Source organism: Atractosteus spatula, chromosome 9, assembly GCF_055471065.1.
Source record: "Atractosteus spatula isolate fAtrSpa1 chromosome 9, fAtrSpa1.hap1, whole genome shotgun sequence".
Taxonomy (NCBI): domain Eukaryota; kingdom Metazoa; phylum Chordata; class Actinopteri; order Semionotiformes; family Lepisosteidae; genus Atractosteus; species Atractosteus spatula.
In genome coordinates this window covers 7,268,876-7,290,143 of record NC_142714.1, presented here as the reverse complement: position 1 = coordinate 7,290,143, position 21,268 = coordinate 7,268,876, and the positions used below count along the sequence as shown (strand labels likewise).

The window sequence follows — 21,268 nt, the reverse complement described above, 5'->3', positions numbered from 1 at the left end:
TACAGCCAAAGATGAAGGAAGAATTCCAAGTGGGAGCCAGTTACAGCCCCTGCAGAGCCCTTGCACAGAGCACCCTGACAGCAGCACCGTCAGCCTTGACTGGCCGGTTATATCCGCAAGACAGCAGCACAGAGAGGAAAGAAACTCCCATTCGAGAAAGGCCCACACTGGTGCCTTTTTTTAATATGATCTCAAAAGATGCGAGGAGTTCCTTTACAACATCAGCCCTTTCAAGTGCAGTCCAAAAATCTCTCTGATAAAACAAAAAGGAAAATGAAGCAGTGAGTGAGGAAGGAGGGGGTGGGGCAGAAGTCAGAATAATAGCTGGCCGGGCGTTAAAGAGAGCCGGGACACCGACATCTGACTGGCAGTGCTGACCACGTAACACTGAGGTCAAGGGGAAAGAAGGGCAACCAGAACACAGCAGGGCGCTTGTCACACTGAAAGAAGCCATTGCGAATCCTGACCCTGGTGCTGTAAGGTTAAGGGCTGCATGTATATAGGAAAAGGAACCTGTAATAAAAAAAGGCAGCAGGTTACTACATGGTCCTAAGAGTAAGAACTAATTCTCCTTATTCCCGAACCTCCTGTGCGTGTTGCTCAGCCCCACCATGCCGCTGTTCGGCTGGATGAAGCGGTCTCGGGCCGAGGGGGAGCGCGCGGGGGTCCGAGGTCAAGGGGCGGGCGTGCCCGGCCAGATGCTGATCCGGGAGCTGCTGTGGCACGTGGAGGAGCGCGAGCGGCGGGCGCGGGGGGCGGAGAGGGAGCACCGGCGCGTGCACCAGGGCGGCGGCGGCGACTGGCACTGGCCGCAGAGCTACCCCAGCCTGCGCTCCCTCATCCCCGCCTCCGAGCACAGGCAGCTGGAGCACCTCTGCGCGCAGATCCAGCCCGCGCACATCGCCGCCGTCCTCTCCAGGTAAGCCCTACGGCCACTGGCACCGGACAGGTTTCAGTACAGCCTTCGTGAAGGCAGGGCACCGAGACTCGAATACCGGGCTTCTGCAGGCAACATCCCCCAGCTTGACGAAAAGGCTGCGTAGCCGGAGTCTTATTTGCTTCCCTGAAAGAAGCGAAACACAAAAATAAGACTCTCCCTTCGAGAGATGCGCCTGTGGGTCTGGCTGGGGGACGAAGCTTCTATTTTCTTTGCTTGCTTGACCCATCCCCCCACGCTGCAGGCCTTGCCCGTGATTCGGCATCGCTGGTTAAGAGTTATGTAAACGTTATATAAAGAACAGAAGAGTACTACAGCAAGAAGGTCATTCTCAAATGCCAAGCTCAATTTTTGAAATGTGCACGAGCTCAGGAGAATGTCTGGGTGTGACATCAGTGATGAAGTGACGCATGCAGCGACGTTTCCAGAACAGCGCCCCCCACGCCCACAACTGGCCCCCGCCCGCTGCCCAATAGCTGCGGCGGCAGCAGCAGGCACGGGGCATCGCCAGCCCCTTGGGCCCCGAGCGGAGAGCAGCGCGCTGGCGAGCGGGGCCCGTCGGCTCTCGGAAATGTCGGGGGGGGGGGGGGGGGCAGGCTCAGCCAAAGTGCACTGCGGCCTCCGGCTGGCCAGGCAGGGGCTCTCGCACGTCCACAGCGCCGGGGTTACACTCGACACACAGCTGCACACGAACCAGGCTCATTAAGCCATTCGTACCCATGATGCCCGAGATGTAGATCGCTCTTTTTTATTTCTCCTGCAGACCTGAAAGAAATCGTAAGCCACCACTTCAGACACCAACAACGACCTGCATTAAACACAAGCCCAACACACAGAGGGAGAAAGGAGCAAAGGGCATTCAAAGCAAAAGTGTATACAGAACCTTCACAGAGCTCAGCCAGATCTCTCTTCATTCCCAAAGCACTTCATGCTAGGCTTCCGGTGCAGCTTGTTCTGGGAGGTGCATCGAACCACTGTTAAATGTTAATCATAGTGCCCATTACTCACATTGGTTCAATTAAATGTCAATGTCTCCTGACGCTTTGGGTAACCGTGAGAGAAGCCCAGCAATGAAAAGGAGCAAATCTCTTTTTCCCTCCCCTAGCTCTGAAACCAAAATGCTGCACAGAGCGTTTGGTCTGTGGCTTTAAATACAGATCGCAAAATGAATCGAGAGGAATGCACCAGCACAGCGCTGAAACTTGAAGTGAATACCCCTCTCCCCTCCAGAGCCTCTGCACCGCATTATTACACAACCTCCAAAGGCTCATTACACAACAGGCACTTGGCTCCCTGAGCACACACCCATGACTAAAGCTGCCGAGAGCCAGATTCAAACCCCTCTTCTCCCTTTCCGTCTACACGCCCCAGCAGAGCAAGGACAGTCCAGCCCAGCTCCCTGCCGCTCTTAATTCGCAGGCAAACTCCGATTAGTATCTACAATACCGTAATGGCTTCTGTCAGAATGGGGTTGCTTTTGCCCCCATTACTCTTGCTCTCAAGAGCACGTGCACACGCACGGAGCTCTTCTGCCGCGTAGAAGAACTGATGCCCAGGGAGGAGGGGACTGGTCGCAAACGGAGCAGAAGGCGTGCATGAGTTACCCCCACCTGCAGCTCTTGCAGCCAGCCCCACCGCACGTAGGGGGGGGCGGCGCAGGGGGTTGACGCGGTGCTGTGCTCTGCTCTGCCCCAGGTTCCGCGAGGTCCTGGCCGGGAACGAGGTCCTGCCCTGGGAGCTGGTCTACGTGTTCAAGCAGGTGCTGAAGGACTTCCTCAGCCGCGAGGAGGAGGAGCGCCAGCAGCTGAGGCTGATGGAGGCCTGGACCACCAGGTACCAGATGAAGCAGAGCTTCGTCACGCCCACCGTGCCCGACTGCGAGGACACGCTGAGGGAGGAGATCCCCACCATCTCCAGCTACGTGGACCGCAGCATGAGGGGGGCCTGCCCCTACCTGGCCCAGAGGGTCTGGGACCTGCCCTTCTACTACCCCGCTCCCCACAACTGCCCTGAGGTCTACAGCACCACACTATAGCTGCCCCACTCCGCCTACTCCAGCCCTACAGGGACAAGCCGATGCAAAAATCTCCTCCCCCCCCCCCCCCCCATCAGTCCAGGAAACCTACAGAAATGCAGAGCCCAGCTGAGGTAGGTCTATAAAAGGTGTTGTACCTCTGCAACAAGGCCGAGCACCCCCCCCCCCGCAAAAAAAGTACCTGAGAAACCATCCTGCCATCTCCCAACAAACATCCATTTTCCTGGATCCAAGGTCGACCACAGCAGCAGCTACCAGGACTATCTGGAGCCCTGCAGGCCAGCGAACGTCCTTCAGAAGACAGCGGCCTCAAGACCCCATCATTCACCATATTAAACAGTTAAAAACCCCGACTGAAGAGTTCCCCAACTAAAAAAAAAACTTTTGGGGAGTGGTCCTGGTGGTACCCCTCCACTCTTTATATCACCCCAAATTTGGGCACTCACCCCCGATCTGGACTCTTCTATTAACCAGCACACAGATCCTCTTAAATGTGTTCCTAAGTCTTTTCAAACAGTTACTTTTTTTAGGAATTCTCAAATTATTATTGGAAGATGTTCTAGGAAATGCAAATTCAGGATTAAAAACTGAACTAGAGAAAACAGAATATAAACTAGGGGTGACTATTCAAACTGGGGTGCTCTAATGAGCCGAGTACCAAACGGATCTGAACTAGGACCACTGATCGTCATAATTCAGATCAAGGAATGAGGCTAGATTCTGGTGTAGTTAAACCAGGCAAGTTTCCAGACCATCAAGAAACAGAAGGATGAGCAAAACACTTCCGAAATGGCAAATGAAAACAAAAAAACAGATAAGATAACGCCTGGCAGACATTGCTTAATGTACTGCGGATTACATGCAGGTAACGCAGACAAACTACAAGTACAGACTAGGAAACAAACACGATCTTATGGAAAATGTTTTCCATCTTCACAATTAGGGGGAGCAATAAAAAGGTGAAGTATACATATTTGGGTATATAATAAACAGTACTATCGAACTGTGCAATGCACTAATAAGACCTCATCTGCAGTTTTGTACAACTTTAGAAATTTTACAATTTATCATTACGTTATACAGAAGATGTTGGATTAAGGGACTATCCTACACTGACGGGCTGAAAAAACAGAATCATTAGTTTCGAACAGACAAAGCCATGGACATGGTTTCAGGTACTCAAAAGACTTGCCCTCAATGGCACCTACAGGATGAACATCGTCGCACACACCAGACGACACAACTAGCACATAACGGGAAGTGCATTTACAAAAGGAGCAGGAGACACTTTACACAAAGTGTTGTGGGAGTGTGCAACAAGCCAGGCCAGCCACAATGCTGGAGCAGATATCCTACTATTTTTTGAAAGAAGCCAGGCTAAGATCCTTGGTCCAGCTAACTACAGGCAAGAAGGCCTCCTTTAGTTGGCTCTTGGTAGAAGCCTTCCTAATCTAACGGTGTTGTGTCCTTATGACCTGTAAAATGTTTATTCTACACTGCCATCCAAGAACATACTGTACGCAAGCAAACCTGGTTGGACAGCGATGCATCTGCTAGTGACAAGCAGACTACCGCCCAAGAAGTGAAATGTTCGAACCCAGGTTCCTACCAATGACTCCTAAAATGACTCCTCCTTTACCTCCTGGTACAAGACCGGAAGATGCTGCTCCGTTTTTGTCTTCTCCTTTCTGCACCAGGTCTGCAATAACAGCTATGGCCACGTTAATAAGTGGGCATCGGCCAGAGTTACCGCAACCTTTTTCAAAGACTTAAATTCTTCCACAGATCTAGAATGTCTGTTTACATTAAATTTCAACATCAATTAAAGTGAAGTTGGTAGATTAAGTTACTACAACAGCTAATTAATGCTATTTTTTAGAAGTAGGCTATGGAACAGTACAGGTTCACTACATGTTATTATTTCCAAAACCTCTCCAAATGTTTGTCCATGACAGCTGCTGATATTTCACATTAAGCATTAAGTAGGAGTACAATGTGTTTTGTTCTTGCAAGGCAGTTGAAATATACAATAGTTGCATCATGTTAAGAAATGTACTACAGAGTAACATGCAGTAGTTCTACAGATTTATAGCTGACTACAAGCAACAGTGTATGATATTATAGCAATGCTCCTGTTCTTTTAGAATAACTTTCCCTCAATTTTACAGCATTTTTAAGTATAGCCTTTACAAATGAGTATTAGCTTTAAAAAAAAAGTAAAACCATTCAAGTGACAAGATCAACTTTGAGCTGTTACTCGTTCTTGGAGGGTCGGGTATCTTTTCTGTTTAACCGAGATTAGGACAATTAACCGAGTTCTTGTTAGACTTCTACAGGACTTTGTTGTTTTGTTGTTGATCATTAAGTATATTAACCTAATTACATGAAATAACCTAAACAATACCTCAGGAGCCTGGAAGTTATTTCTGCAGTAAACTAACTGTGGAACAGACTCTGAATGGAATAAAAGGCAGACATTTCTCTCTCCCCAGGAAAGTTTGAGACCCTACTTTATATGCTGGGATACCAGAGTAACCTACATGCCAATCGAATGCAAAAATAAATAAAATATGAAGGGACCAAAATGGCCTGTATTTCATTCTTGTCCTCGTAATGGCTTTTCCCCAGCTCTTGTACAGGACAGCGGATTATTCTGCAAGTGTCATGGCGGTGAACAAGATCAAGGCACTCCGGCACATCAGCGGCTCGGTGCCGAGAGCCTCCAGACCGGCTGAAGAGAAGGCCACCGCCTTCACGGTGCAGCCGGCTGGACCACCCCAACGCCCGCGACTCCGGGGACACGCGCCGGCCAGCGCAGGGCCAGGCCAGTGCTCTTCCCAGGTGCCTCCTCCCCCCGCCCCTCTGCGGCCAGGAGGTGGACAGGGCTCCTGGGCCACACTTCACAGGGCTCCAATCAGGGGCCGATGGAAAGACGGTGCCAAAGCCCACCGAGCTGCCTACAGCAGGCTGACCCCCAGGCAACGGCCCAGACGAGGACTCCCCCCCCCCCCGTCCTGTCTGGGACCCCCTCCTGCGACACGTGGTAGCGAGCACTGCACACGCAGCGATAAGGTCCCGTACGTAACTAACGGGACCCATCAGAGCCAATTAGCCACAGTTCAATCGAACACCTGAATCACAGCCGTTTATGACGAGAAATGATAAGGACGGGGAAAGGCGGCGCCGAGGCTGAAAATCAGAAGTCGGCACAAGGGAAACGGTAGATCCTGCAGGGATCTGGGCAGTGTTGTTCAGTCCAGCAGCCTTTCACAGACCCACGACACTCTCTTCCCTGTACGGGTCCCACCCATCTTCCCGTCTGAATTTGATCATCTTTATTCGCGGTCCGCCTCTACCCCTTTCCGGCCTCCGCTCGGAGAGGACGGGAGGCGAGTCGGGCTTGGAGCTCTTTTAATCCCGCACTCCTGCGAACCCGAACCGCTGCCATCGAGACTTGGATAACTGCAGCCAAGTGTACTTCACGGGATGGCTCCGATCCACTCCGTTACAGATCTGTTCCTTAGCTGCTGTATTGATTAGGAATGGGGCGGCTGCAGCAAATCTACGGAGCGGACTGGACTGGACTGGAGGGCCCTGCAAGCGGAGGAGCTCTGTTCTACTCCAGGGGGCTCCCAGCCCAGGTCCTGGGACGGAACACCGCTGGTTTTCATTTGCAGCCGAGGTCACCTGACAGCGCCATCAAGCCGCCGGCTGATCTCTCCAGCCCCGAGTGTGTCCCCTGCAGTAGCGGGGACCGACAGACGCACCGTCAGGCGCTCTAAAAGACGGGACTAGTTTGAGTTCCGAGATCACAGAGGGGGGGCAAACAACCATCTTGTTTCAAGCAGTAACCCACCTATTTCGACGTGACTTTCACTAGAATGACCAAAAACACACACACACACACAGGCGATTGTACAACCGCGCACGAGGCCGCCAGCGCGCGGCTCCGCGAACACCGCACGTTCAACCGCATCGATTAATCCCCGGAGAATTTGAAGAGTCGGGTCATGCGTTCACGTTCGCTCCCGCGCATCGACCTGAAGCCTTACCCCCGTATTCAGATCCTGTCCGGAGCTTTTCTGCTTCTTCAAGGCCCATTTAACGCTCAAACTCGGCTTCCGGCGGCGAGCGGGCTAGGGTTCGGATACAATCGTGTCCCGTTAAAATAATTTTTAAATTTAAGTTTAAGTTCTCCTTTGGGTCAACGGAAAGAAACAATGCTGTCTGAAGATTCACCAAACAAATGTTTCTCCCCCCCACCGCCGCCGCCGCCATTGAGCTCGAGTCATCGTTTGCTGAATCATCACTCCATGAAGGAATCTCATTCACCGTCCTTGCAAAATGGGTAGAATAATGCATGCGCAGTTGGAAATATAACAATGACAAACTAAACACCGATGTTTTTACAAAACAATTTCAGCCATTAATAGACTGTATTTGGCAGGCTGTCGGTACTTGCTCATACAGAGTACAATGCTGTGTTCGACCGGCGGTCACAGCCCGTCTCGCATTTTATTCCAACACATTTGCGTGCATTATACGGCAGCCTGTATGGAGATTCACATGTTCACCTGCTGTCCGGCGGTGCGTCGCCCTTCTGCGCCGGGGCTCCGACATCCTCCTTCATCGCGATTTTGGCAAAACGGGAGCCGATCGTGAACCACCTGCTGAGCTCCTCGGCGGTCACCGGGTTGTTCATGGCGGCTGTTGATACCAAAGTCTATATTCATACAAGGGGGGGGAAGGAAAACGATCTACTTCTCAAAATATCGAGAAGCACGTCCCACACCCCGACACCTCCAGCTAGATATATATAGACACGCGCGCGCGCTCACGTGACCGAACCCTGCGTCCGGCTCTCCGAGTGCGCGTGCGCGCGAGCAGGAGCGCTTGGTTCGGACCGGCGGCATCGGTGCGCCATTCTTGCACATAACATCCACCCCCCCCCCCCCAGAGGCCCAGCCGCAAGGTAAAGGTCTAGGATAAAACATGTAACGTGGAAGCAGTACAGGGTTTAACGAGGGACCAGAAGCCGGGAAGGAACGTGTACGTTGAAGCATTAAATCGTCGCGCTTTGTCCTGTGGTGGAAATCGGTGCCCGATTCCCGTGCGCCGTGTGTTGGTATAATTCTGGCCAGCTGGCTGCTATTTCTGGCCGCAATCAGACCGTGCGAGCCGCTCGACGGCCTCATTCCGGTTTTCCCCATCATTGCGCGCTCAATGCGCTCTCGGCGGGATGTAATTCCAGCAAACGCCCAGAGTTGTTGTTGTTGTTTTTTAACAAGTTTGTATTTCAACACCAGCAATACAAGAAAGGAGGCAGAATATTAAAATAGAGAAATAGACCCTTCACAGACAGAGGAATTCACAACTGTAAAAGCTAAAAAATATACTTTTGACATATTTTCATTGTATGTCCTGCCTTTTGATTCTTTAAGTGTCTCAGAATTTAAATTAAAAAAGGAATTCAACTTTAAAAGCATGAATAGAGGGAGCAGCACTAAACCATTTACTTTTGTGGATGAAGTATTTAGCCGAAAATAATTGATAGATTAGTAATAAAAACATATCCTTTATTCAAATCAGATCTAAGAAAATATAAAATAATATCAAAATCTTTCAATTTAACATTTTACCTTTGAATGTTTTACAATGACATTTTGCAGATCTATCCAAAACGGGTTTGTATATATGCAGTTAACACACATGTAACACAGATGCCTTCTCATTGTTCCAAAATACAGCAAACGCCCCCAGGTTGGTTTAACACTCTTGCAATTCCTGGCGTGTTGTCCTGTCTCGAGATACGCTCACCCTTTCCGTGACGGGGACACGCCACCTGTCGGTGTCCGATGGTTATTAAAATGCGAGACCAATGGCACCGCGAGCCGCCCACTTCACAGCTCCTGCGGCTGAAGCTTCCACGCGGGCGCGCGGTGTCCGCAATTTCGCCCCGTGCTCACGTGGGTGGTATTGCCGGCTTTCTGGTAACTGGTGGCTCTATGAGTGTGAATTCAAAAGGGATATTATCCATGCAGGTTGTCAGCACTGTCCTGAAAGAGAGTTGTTTTGGGTTTTTTTATGGTTGCGCAGGAATTACACGTCTTGTCCAATTCCTTAGGCCACAAGTCCCGCTGACAGAGCGAGTGACTGTCTGGGTGAAGGGAAACTCTCTGGGCATTTCCACTTCAAGAACACGTCGCTTATCATCTGCGCAGACACGCACCAGCCCCCTGACATTATTCTCCACCTGGGTCTTTGTTTTTAAATCGCCCCTGGAGAATTTGAGCAAGTGGAAACACTCTGGTTTTGCCGTGCCACGTCGTGAATGTGTGGTGGTAACAGCGAAGAGTCTTGGCGATGTTTGGCAGCTACTAATGTATTCATAAGGAATGAAGTGATTAATGCTCCTGTCCGCTGCAGAGTGGTGTTCATCCCGAAGGAACTCAAGGTGCTGCGCCAGTCCTCAGTGTCAGGGCAGTACAGCACCTGCGTGGGCACCTGTGTGGGTGGCACAGGGGCTGTCGCACTGTGCCCCACTGTGCAGCAGGTCTATAGGAGAAATGAATAGCCAAATAAAGATGGGGATCTGTAGAAAGGTCAGATCGTGCAGTCCCAGGGTGGAATTTCGCCAGGACACCAGGGTTGACTAACCCATTGCCCTGAACAGTGAGAGACAGGTTCTTTCATGACCAAGCAGAATGGATCTCAGTTGGATGTCTCATCTGAAATGGTGCCTTCTGAAGCACAGTGTTCCTCCTACCATAAAAGTCTATTAGATCTCGGAGTCCTATCAACTGCACGGGCAATCTGTTTCTGTTTTTTTTTTTCTGGATGTCTTCCATCATAGACGTGACCTAAATACCATAGCAGATGAGAAAATGCATGTCCATCCCTATACGGGAAACGTGCTTAGCTCTCGGGAGAGAAAGCGGCTCTCGCAGTACTTTTCTCCCTCCACCAGAGGGCGCTGTCCGGAATCGCGAACTCGGCCGTGCGCTTCCCAGAACACACCGCGGCAGCCCCGGCATCGGTGACCTTCCTTTCCGTGCGAGAGAAGGAGCGGATCACAGACAAGGTGAGTCAAGGCGTCGATTTAGCTTTTCAAGCAGAGCCTTAAAACCATGTATATGTTTTTGCAAACAATGGGTCTTAAGGTGGTATGAGCCGCGTTGTTTTTTTTATATTCTTCCTTTCATGTTTTAATATCTTACAATCTGCATGTCAGGCCTAGTTGTTCAACTGTCTTAACACAAATATTCTCACTTGTGTGACCCGCAGCCCTTCAAAGATAGTTAATAAATTATCTTGCTGTATTTTAGTTACATTTAATGTACGATAGGCTTTCGACCTAATAATTATACACTGTGGTTGAGGTTATAGCCAAAGTATGGATTAAAGATGTCCAGGAATCACCCAAATTATGAGGCGCTTCAGTGACGGTGTTCCTGGATTAGGGATTTTACTGTTAAATTTTGCTGCCGTTGGTTTAAGAATTGTCAGGTTTAGAAAGTTATCTACCATTAGACGGTCGTTTGTTTTAGAGCCTTGGCTGCTGATGTAGCTCGCAGTGCTTTGTGTATTTGTATGTTTGGGGGGGGGTGAGTACATATAAGAAAGATATTTATAATGAGTAAAGAAATCTTTTAACAAGGGACCAACGCGTGCCTTTTCAACGACTAATAAACCCATCCCGTTAATTTCGAATATTAAGTGATTCTAAACGGCTTTCATTGTACAATATATTGCAGTCTGACCAGGTTGTCAATTCTTGCACAAAATAAGCAGGACATTATATCACTAATTATAAGTGAATAATAAGATTAGAAACACCCGAATGTGCAGTCAGACCGTGAAAACAATTAACAGATGTCACCTGAAACAGTGTAATCAAGAAGCCAGTGTACTGTGTACAGCAAAAGGAAATATCGAGGTACACCAATGTAAAATTGTTTAAAATACATTTTAGTATAAATATTAAAAATATTCAAGAATCCTTCTGTCAATTGTTCATAGACCCATAAAGCGCTAAAGTGTTGAACTTGAAAAGCGAGGCTAGGGAAAGAGCAGTCACAGGTCACGGGACCAGATACTGTTGCAGGCCAGAGCCCAGTGTGGCAGGTAGGAGCCTGGACAGGACACCCCCAGGTCCGTTTCCGAGCACACCTGCAACTCGGAGATCGGTTGACTCGGAGAGTACGTCTTCGCACTGTGTAAGGAAACGGGAGCACCTGGAGAAATAGGGGAGCATGCAGACTCCACACGAGGAGCGCTGCTCCCGACCCCCCCCAAGGGTGCCCGAGCCGCGAGCCAGTTTCCTTCCTCGTGCTTCTGCCAGTTTAAGGTTTGGCGTCGGTGTCTTTGTGAATGGGACTGGGAGGACTCCACTGAAAGCAGGTTCTTCCTTCTGCAACCCCAGATGGCAGGTCAAGCGTTTGTAGCCTGGTGGTCGAAGATGAGGCCGTACTACACTCGGGCCTACCAGGAGATGTGGGTGGGCATAGGGATCATGTCCTATCTCTACTACAAAGTGTCCTATGGGGGTAAGTTCTCATCTCGGGGCCTGGGATGGAGAGACTGGATCTGTGCAACGTCTTAACTTTCACTTTAACTTCTGCTTAAAGCTTTACTTTTAACTTTTTAAATTGTTGCATGCCCTACAGCTTGATTGCTTTGTGCTCTTGAAAATGTTGTGCTGTGTTCTGGCTGAATTTACTCTATCTGAATCTGTTTTTTTTTCTATTTCTACAGGAAAGAAAGCCGTGAAGGACAGTGAGTATTTTTTATAGATCCTTTGTTTTGCAGCAGTGCAGAAGCCTCATTCAGTGCTTTTTAATTGATATAATATTTATATTACAGCAGTTGCCAGTGCTGCATTTTTTAAAGGGTTATTGAATATCCAGACCATTCTCCTACATTTGCCGATATGAGATATTAATACTGATATATGCTTGAATCTATATAATCACAATGATATAGATATAGGCTATAGTATTCAATGACATTTTGCTGTAGGGTATTTTGTGGAGGTGTCATTAAATGGACAACATGAGCTTTTACTTTGCTAACTCAGTTTTTATTCCTTTCCAGAATCCTCTGGACATCACTGATTTTCAGAACTCTTCTGAGCCACGCATGTCCCCATTCTCCCTCTGAATACATAAATATGTTCTTTATACTCTGTGACTGTTTGTCAGTCTTTGGATTGAATAAAAACAAACTGTTGGGAACAGCTGAAAGACATTCAGTATACTGAAAATGAACATCAAATGTCACCCTAGTTATAGTTACCTTGTTGTATGCAAACATACTGTAAAACTGAATCGTCTCTTGGAGCATTGGGTTTACTGGCCTTTAAACACTTCATAGTGTCCCTGAAGTAATTTTAATTTCTCATCCATGTGTCCCATCGTGATTTTATGCAAAACATGAAAACTTGAATAAAATGAAGAAGTATGAGATTTTCCATTCTCTTGATATAAGCTGATCTTACATTTGAGGCAACAGCATTGATAAGATGGTGGATATCACTCCTCTTTTAATAGCATAAGAATAATCTTGTAATGATACAAATGTGTATTCCAGCCTTTGGATCTTCAAGAATTAATCCTGGGCCCTTAAATTAAGTTTTATCATTAATTACTTTAGGGTTACCGTACAAACCTGGGGTTTTGGACTGATCTGGGGCTGTGGTAGTCATGTCTCTAATAAAATATATGCTTGTGTGTATTTACTTGGGATGATTTGAGTTCAGGAAAACAAATGTACTATGATAAGCACTCTTAGTCTGTTATATTGGCTTAGTGTGGATGTCCGTTTCTTTTCCCTAACAGAGGTTTTAAGAGAAAGAAAGCTAAAGAAGTAGAAATTAAAGGAATCTGTGCTCGTTCCTGGTTTAATACTGATGGATGAAATTTAACACTGTGCAATCTTGTATGGTTCCTTATGTTATTTGCTTTTGGGCTTTAGTAACTTCTTACGGGGTTATCGTGATTGCTTCTGGCAAACGTGTGTGGTTTTAAGTGTATAGTATTATATCACTAAAAAATCTTGACTGGGAGCACAGGGTTAGTACTTTTTTCAAACCACCTGGCAGGACTTTTGTGAAATCTCAGATTAGCTGGTGCTTCTTAAAACATTGCTTTCCCCCCCCCTAGTTTATCATGGTAGACTTCCATTATGTATTCAATCTTTGACTTACACACGTCAGTTCTATCTGGCCTTTTTTTCCCCCCACAGAATGTCATATTGTCTGTAATTTCAAAGATCGCAAAAGTTGAGCCTGAAGTACCCCAGGGGCTCTGAGAGCACGTCCATACAGTCTGTAGAAACAGAAACCAGCCGTGTGTAAGTTCAGTCTTGCACAGAGATCTGCTCTGGCAGCCTTTACAGAGCATCGGTTGGCCTGAAAGTTAGCTTTTAGTATGTAATTTATAGTATCTAATTCTACTGTATAATTCTAATTGTGTGGAAGTTTGGAGGTTCTTATAGTGAGAACTGCTTCACAATGGGAGCAGTCAGAAAAAATGGGGTAGTATAGTGACACCTGCTGGTGGTTTTCATGCTAACAGGCAGGGGGCTCTTAGAAAAGCACTACTTTTCTATGCATGAGAAAAATGACGAGCTAGATGGTGGGAGAGAAATGATGATACACGAATAACCCATATTAAAAAATCATTATCTAAATGACAGTGTCATTAATATGCAGTGATCCTTGCTTTATTTAACTGGGAATTGATGGGCTGGGTTTTCCAACTTCACTTTAAGTGGTCTACTAGTCTTCTACCAGGGTGTCTGCATCTGAGCCTATATCAAGCTCAAAGCTAAGCTATCGTGTAAGACTGTGAGGTGTATCTGCCTCATTTCATCATGGCATTTTGTTACAGCTATATTATGTCTTATCAATGATGCATATTAACATGTCCAGGCTCTATATCTGTCCAGAGTTTACTTAAGTCATCTGGCAGCAGTGTTAAACTGGGTGCTGTTCTTACTGCTTTACAGTGACATGAGCACAGTGTTATCCTTCTGTACTGAACTGAAGCATGTGCTCTGAACAGATGATTCAAATAGAGTTGGCACCACATGATCTTACTTTGCTTTAATATACAGTATTTTAAAAAATAATTCATTGAGGAACTGAGCAGCCTGAGATTCTAATCTACAGGTGTTTCTGCGAGATGACCAATTAAAAAGCAGATATGGTCAAACAGCTAATTTGGTGGAAGCAGGAAAGTTATATTGGTGACATTGTGTGACCTCCAGTTTGCATAATTGACTCACAGCACAGTATGATAGGATCAGAACCTAAATCACAGACTGGGATGAGACTACAGTGAAATTTGTCACATCTGGAATACTTAACAGCACACAGAAAATTGGGAATTGCAACCAGTAGCTTAATCCTCTGTATTCTGAAGATGCATGTAGCAATGCACCCTTAAAATTGTTGTGCATAAATCAATGTAATTGGACGATTGTGGGTTCAAATCTTGGCGTGGGCATTGTTTTTATCTTCCAGCAAGCTAATCCGCTCTGCTTCAGTGAAATATCTGTGTGTATATATGGGTATAAATATTTGGTTTTGGTAAAAGGGTCGGCCTAATAATAAAGGGTATTTTTTTATCACAAATGCCCCATCGATATTTGCATCTGATTAAAATCCACATGCCCAGCCACAGCGAGTGAACACTTTTTGGACAATCGGTCCTTTTAGGAAGTGCACAAAAGGAACAATTATGCCCTTGTGTTTGGCACTGTAGATTGTGAATGCCAGTGAAGACGAGAGCCCATGTTTGTTTGTTTTTTTAAATACACAGCAGGTACCTCTCTCGAGGAACAGCAATATGTCCGACCAGAATTCGCACCGTGGGCTGCTGACTCCTCGGAGGAACGCGCCTGCTTCCACCCAGTGCCATTATTTTAAATAGGGCCAACCGGTTTCTCACATCTGCCGCGAACAATCGAGGACGGTGCATTTTCTTTTTTTGGGCTGCCCTGGAAAGAAAAAAAATCACATTCCAGGCATTCCGCGTCGACGCCTGACGTCACGCACAGGACCGACCCCGGGAGATGAGGACGGCGCCGCTTCCTTGTTCGCCGGTGTACCTGGTCCTGCGGCTGAGCAGCGGAAAATAAGGGGGTAAAAAAAAAAAACCACCACTCCGTTTCTGCAGGAAAACCGCGGTTCATCGCCGGCCAATATACAGTATCTCATCTGCTGTTACGGTAATTCCATAATTAGGTGCAACAGCCACATTTCCTCTGCTACGGACCCGGCGGCAGCCCTGCAATTGAGATACTAGGGTCTCTCTCGACTGTACACACACAGAAGCCGCCGCTCCATACTACAGCCAGCTGACATGCACAGCGACTTCGGCGCTCTGCTCCTTTTTTTTTTCCTGTTCTGCCAGAGATTTTTTTCCTTTTCCTTTTCTTTTTTTTTTTTGGACGAGTAGTCATTGAGTGCAGGAGGGAATTGCTGTAAATCTCGGCGGAGAGGACGAGAGAGACGAGTAGCGAGTGCGCGGTGGTGTGGTGTGGTGTGGTGCGGTGCCAGCGCACAGTACAGTACAGTACAGTGCGGGCTGGTGGCAGTACAGTGTGTGTGTGTGAGAGAGAGAGAGACAGGAGAAAAGACAAGACCAGGGGGTTGGAAACGGAAAACGGAGGTAACGAGACAGGGCTGCTGCTCCCCGGTTTAGTGGAGCCCGTGAGCGCCAAGCTAGCCGGTGTCATTTTCTTCTCTCCCCCCGCAGAACAACTCTCTTCTCTCCTCCCTCTTGCCCTGATTGTAAAATCTCACAACGAGGTCACAGATTAGCCTCATCTGGAGGGTGAATTTGCTCGGGAAAAGCGGATTTGACCGTAAGACTCATCACGCTTTTTTTTTTCCCTTAACGGATTTTTAATTTTTTTGTCTCTCTCTGTGTGTGTGTGTGTAACAATTCAAGACGAAGCCTCCCTTTGGATTTACAAGCTTGCCTTCCCCCCCCCCTCCTCTTCCAAAGGAGCATTAATCCGGACGCCCAGCGCAAATGCAGAGCCCCGGCTCTCCCAGCTACCTGTGCGGGTAAGCCGTGAGCCGCTCCGGCCTAGCTGCGCGACCGGAGGAGCCGAGCCGGCGGCGGCGGCGGCGGCTGGAAACATCGCCCGGTCCTAGCCGAGGCTGAAGCAGGCCCCGTATGCCGTTGTCACTGGGAGCCCTCTTTCCCATCACCTCGGACAGGTTGTGAAAGGGGAGAGGAAAAGACGGAGCCCCGGCACTCTCCGGTTGATCCGATTCGGGTGTTTTTTCCCCCCTCTTCCTTGATGTCATATTTCCTCTGAATTGGCGAGCAAACATGATGCCGGTGAGTGATATAAAATGTATTCAGTGGTGACTAACTGAGATATACTGTCTATAGTCACTCGTTTATCGACATGAAGTGCAGAAAACCTTCGCCCGACAGCGTTCGGGCTTCATTTTCTTGGCTGAAGAAATAATTTTTGAATTTGCTTGTGGGCTGCCTTGTTTTGCCTATGTGTATTTGTTCATCCCTGTAAAAACAATTCGTTTTCGCTTGGAAGAAACTGTTTTTGTTCCATGTTTTGTTTTGTTTCTTGAAGGTATGGCAGAAGCGAATATCCAGGTAAAATGATCTGAAACGCACGGAGTAATGTGGATGAGCTTGTGGCTGCCACGGATTAAAACTTGTATTTGGAAAGTGACTCCTTCCCAAATGTATTTTTTTTCTGAAAATTAAAAAAAATCCTTCATTGGGTGGCACTGTGATACCGTAGCCTAAATAACGCCACTTAAAAGACCGTCATATTTTTTTTATAGCGTGTTTACAAAAACGCACTGAGGGGAAAAAATGTTTACTTCAGATAGTCTGTCTGAGCTATAGGGGGGGAAAAAAAAACAACAGTACAGGGAAACTGGTTGTTTTGCATTCAATCAGATTTGCTTTCGCTAACTGTCCTTCGCTGCCTAAAGCGAAGAGAGTGTCCTGGGTGGGTTGATGGTGTTTAATAGTAGCTGTGCGAGAGTGTGCCTTAATGACAAGTTCCCGGGGATCTCCGGGTGAGGTGTCTCTTGTGAATAGTGTAAAAATGGCCAGCGCCAACGAGGTGTCCCTGTTGAAAAGGGGGCACCGTCCTTACACTACTACGGCCCAGCGCAGAAGGTGTAGCCACATAATGTACAGCCCCCCCCCCCCCCAATCCTAATCCTAATCCTAATCAAACATTTTCAACGCCACCGGCAGCGAGGGTGTAATGGGCTCGGCGCCGTGTGTTAACGGTGCCCCCGATCAACAGAAACGGATTGCGGGGGTTGTTTTGTGTTGTGTTGTGTTGTGTAGCGTTGTGTGTGGAGCAGCGGTGGCGGTTTGAACGGGCGGTGCGCGCCCGACCGCGGAGCGGGCTGCGGCGGCGGCTCGAGACCGGCCGGCAGGAAGTGGAACCGGCCGCAGCGCCCGGCGGCTTAATTTCACCGCGCCGGCCTCTCGCCGGTGGGCAGTTACGTGTTTCTTTTTCTTTTAAATGTTGGGCTGGAGAGGGGAGTTCTAACTGTCTTGTCCCCTCCCTCCCACTTTCTAAATGTTACCTGCTGCCGTTATACAAATTCGTATTTAAGATAGTGCCCATTGCTAACCAAAACAACACGGACTCTTCCGAGTGCCATACAATTTGTGGAATATTTGAAATTCTATCCCAGTTTGTCTTCACTCATAGCTAGTGGTAGGTTACAGACTTACTGTGTTTTGCGGATAGGAGGAAACGCGTTTTAGGCTGCTTTTAAGGTTTTACTTTAAAAAAACGAAGCCTCATTTAGATATGAGAGTGATCTAGCATTTGCACAGGGGTACCAGAGAACATCTGTCAGTGGTCCTAATCAGGAATATTTGATCTTTGATTTGCTTGCTATACAACTGGCTTTGCTGTACGGCTTGTAGGAGCTCTTGTAGGAGCAGTCCTGTTCTTCCGCAGTTGTGTAAATCGATGCTTTTCTCTAGGGTGGTCAACTGGCCCCAGACCAACCCAACGCTCTGTGGCTGGACAGGCCTGATACGTCACCTCCACCACCTAAAAGATGTCAACCAAGTAAATCGTTAATGGCTTGCTTTCTTGTTGTCTGTCACAGATCAAATAGACACGACCACTGATCCTCATTACCGACCCCTTGCAGAGTCTGTGCCAGTCGGTAAGATTTTGTATGACTTGACAGAGGGCAGCTGTCGAATTTTCATTAGGGGCAACCGCAAGCTAAGAGCAATTAAATTAAGAAAGAGTGCAAATAAAAAATATTCAACATGCAATATTTCTATTTTAAGAAACAAATATTAGGTTTATTCCTGTGCTGAAAAGAGAAGAAAGAAAACGCAACGTTCCGGCCGTGGAGCCTTCTTCAGGTGTCTTCTTCAGAAATTAAAATTTCTATTTTAATAGTGCCTAGTGATGACACGTCAGATCGTTAAGCTTCATCTTCTATTGAGCGAACAATTGTTGTTCAGATTCTGTGTTTTTATTGAGTGGGAAAGTGAAAGACCTGCCCTGGCTGAATTTGACCGGTCGATCAGGGCCTAGCGGGTGACCCCAGCTATCTCCCACGTCTCCCCGCCCTTTTGCACCAGACTCCCCCCCCTCCCCTTTTCCTTGTGTCTGGGAGGGACATACGGCACAGTGTCGTGATGGATACCCCATGGGAGAGGAGATACAAGACCAAAACATCGTCCTGATGGTTAGGCCGCTCTCTGCCCTGGCTGTCCTGCTGGAGTTCGTCGTGACCGCGGCTGGGCCTGATCGGGGGGCTTGTAAGGTCTCGATCTGTTGGCACCTCGGACCCTTGCAATGGAACTTGGTTAGACTATCAGGTTTTGATCCAGTCTGAGCCAAGCTGGACGTAGGTCCCTGCTTATGTTGAAAGCCCTTGACTTAAACACTCTCTCCTGGGGCGGGCTGGTCCGTGTGTCTCCTGTGTGTCAGTATCTCAGTGAGCACTGATTCCCGTCAGACTGATGTATTTAATTAAGAAAGTATTGGCTGGCGAAGCTGACAGTATTTCTTATTCTGTCATCTTTAGGCTTACCAGGAAGTCAGTCTTCCTGTAAAACCTACTAAGTATAGAGGTCGTGCATGTGTGTTCTCTGTGAGACTGTAGTTCTTGCAGTGGCGACACAGTGTGACTGTGCCATTTACAATGTCAGATAAATAATGAAGAGATGGCAAACAATTTCCTTTGTAGCTTTTCCTGGAAATTCAACAGGTTCAAGGACAAAGTCACAGGACCAATAAGTTCGTTTCTGTATGGTGAGAAATGCTTTCGTTGTTCATAGTTTTAATCGTGCTGATCAAGTGGCTCAGGGCCGATAGTGATGTAGTCCTTTGCCTTTTGTGTGTAAATAAAAGCGGTTGATTTTGTAGTAGATTTTGCATGCAGAAAGAAACACAGTTTCCTTTCATTCCTGGTGCCAGTCCTGAGTTGCGTGTCATGTTTAAAACCTAAACAAAGTCAAAAGAATTGCTTCCTACAGTGGATATAAAACGTCTACACAGCCTTATTGAAATTGCGGGTTTTTGTGATGTAAACCCAGAAATCAAGATAAATCACGTCAGACATTTTCCATCTTTAATGCGCTGTTGCAACCAACCAAATTCAAGAGAAAAACAAAGAGATAATTATTAGGAAAAATAATTGAAATTAAAAAACCTACAACACCCTGGTTGCATAAGTGTGCACACAACCCCAACTAATACTTTGTGGAAGCACCGTTTGCATTTATTACAGCAGTAAGTCATTGTGAATAAGTCTCTATCAACTTTGCACGCCTGGACTTTGCAATGGCATCCCACTATAAGTTTTCTCGAAGGTGATGTGCTGATTTATGCGACCGATGTTTGGCTCGCAGGGGGGCCAAGCGCAGTGAAAAGTGGTTTCCAGCCAATAGCCCATTGATTATTTTCCTGCACGATCTTTGCCGTGCATCATCCTCCGTGGCTAAACTAATAACGTGAGACTCTTCTGAAATGCCCTGCCGTGGAAGTCAGGAGAGCCTCTTCCAGAGGCAGAGGGAGGACCAGGGACAGAGCCGGGGGGGCTGAAGGTTAATAATGATTAACCTCCTGTCAGGGTGAGTGACCTGGGACAGAGGGGCAGGTTGAGCTTCAGCTCTGGGTCACTAGTTTCCCCAATCCCTGAAAAATAAAGTAAACTCCTGCCTCTGGAAGCAAACCTGGCATTCTTCACACAGCGGATGCTGTGGCACACCTACGTAGTTCTCGTTTGCTCTGCAACTTAAGTTTCCAAAAGATCTCGATTCTTGGAGTAAATATTAGAATAAAGGCCTTACTTCCGAACTAGCCCAGGGTTTTAAAAATGAAACCTCCTGGTGCCGTGTCTGTACCGGGTCTTCACTTGCGTGCATGGCTGCTTTTTCTTCTGGGCTTTCTTTTGTCGCCCGAGACAGCGGTGAAGGCTATAATTAGTTACGTGTTGTTGCAGTTGAAAGAGGATTAGACCGAGGCTTTACATGGGATTTCCTTTTGGGCAGCGAAAGCTCATTGCTGTGTGCGCGCGCGGGTTGGGAGGGGCGGGGGGAGAGGGAGTGGTCGCCAGGATTCCTTATTAATGACACGCAAAGGATTAAACTGGGCTGACGAGGGAGGCAGGGTGTCTGATGGTTAGAAATGCCCCTCTAGTTTATTTTGGCTCTATTCTGGCCCAGTGTTTTCTTCATGTTTGAGTTGAGGTTGTTTCTCCCCAAGGGTTATGAAATTAACCACCGCACGGGCACAAGCCGCAGGCACAGTGACTTGAAGCGATATTGAGCTGCAGTGGAGGGAAACGACGCACCAGGTTACGGGTGCAGCTGGGCATGATGGCATAAGGCACATGTGACTGCGGGACAAGAGCCTCTTTTCTGGAATCCAGCGTTAATAATTACATGGTGTTCTGAAAGGGCCACGCTCATTAGGCTTACAGCCCGTCATCAAAGAAGGGCCTGGAGCACATATTTCCCTCTTTTTCCCATGGAAAGTGGGCAGCCTTTAATAGGTAATGTACCATTTGGAGGTCTGGGTTGCACTGGACAAGGCCTGAGACTGTACTCTGATTAACTGAAGGGCACAGGCTAACCTCACGTACTCCCTGGCCTTCTCTTCCTATGTTTTCTGAGGTACATATGCTAGATATTAACTGAGCAGGAACTTCATGGTGGTTAGTGCACGCTGAATGCGTCTTTTGAAGAGCAGGCAGCTTGGATATCAAAGAACCTCAGGTGTCCCTTTTGTTGTCGATGAACCGCAGCGTG

The 21,268-nt window shown here is 47.6% G+C and overlaps 4 protein-coding genes across 5 annotated transcripts in view; 3 read left to right on the top strand and 1 right to left on the bottom strand.

The window, feature by feature from the left end:
* The window catches only part of tdrd9 (tudor domain containing 9), a 38,301-nt gene extending 30,627 nt beyond the window's left edge, over positions 1 to 7,674 (bottom strand). The window contains exon 1 of the mRNA XM_088924905.1: positions 7,547 to 7,674. Within this exon, the coding sequence (XP_088781031.1) occupies positions 7,547 to 7,674 (128 nt within the window). The remainder of the gene's footprint in view (positions 1 to 7,546) is intronic.
* Positions 612 to 2,972, top strand: rd3l (RD3 like). The gene is made up of 2 exons (XM_088924907.1): positions 612 to 919; positions 2,633 to 2,972. The coding sequence occupies exons 1-2, from the start codon at positions 612 to 614 to the stop codon at positions 2,970 to 2,972; spliced, it is 648 nt and encodes a 215-aa protein (XP_088781033.1).
* A 2,311-nt stretch (positions 7,675 to 9,985) lies between the features above and the next one.
* On the top strand, positions 9,986 to 12,436 carry atp5mj (ATP synthase membrane subunit j). The gene is made up of 4 exons (XM_088924904.1): positions 9,986 to 10,053; positions 11,395 to 11,518; positions 11,727 to 11,747; positions 12,066 to 12,436. The coding sequence occupies exons 2-4, from the start codon at positions 11,395 to 11,397 to the stop codon at positions 12,083 to 12,085; spliced, it is 165 nt and encodes a 54-aa protein (XP_088781030.1). The 5' UTR covers positions 9,986 to 10,053; the 3' UTR covers positions 12,086 to 12,436.
* Positions 12,437 to 15,733: 3,297 nt separating this feature from the next.
* Positions 15,734 to 21,268, top strand: part of ppp1r13bb (protein phosphatase 1, regulatory subunit 13Bb) — a 63,227-nt gene continuing 57,692 nt past the window's right edge. For both annotated transcript variants that reach the window (XM_088924901.1, XM_088924900.1), the window contains exons 1-2: positions 15,734 to 15,842; positions 15,986 to 16,327. In XM_088924901.1, coding sequence (XP_088781027.1) covers positions 16,319 to 16,327 — 9 coding nt within the window. In that variant the 5' untranslated portion in view covers positions 15,734 to 15,842; positions 15,986 to 16,318. The remainder of the gene's footprint in view (positions 15,843 to 15,985; positions 16,328 to 21,268) is intronic.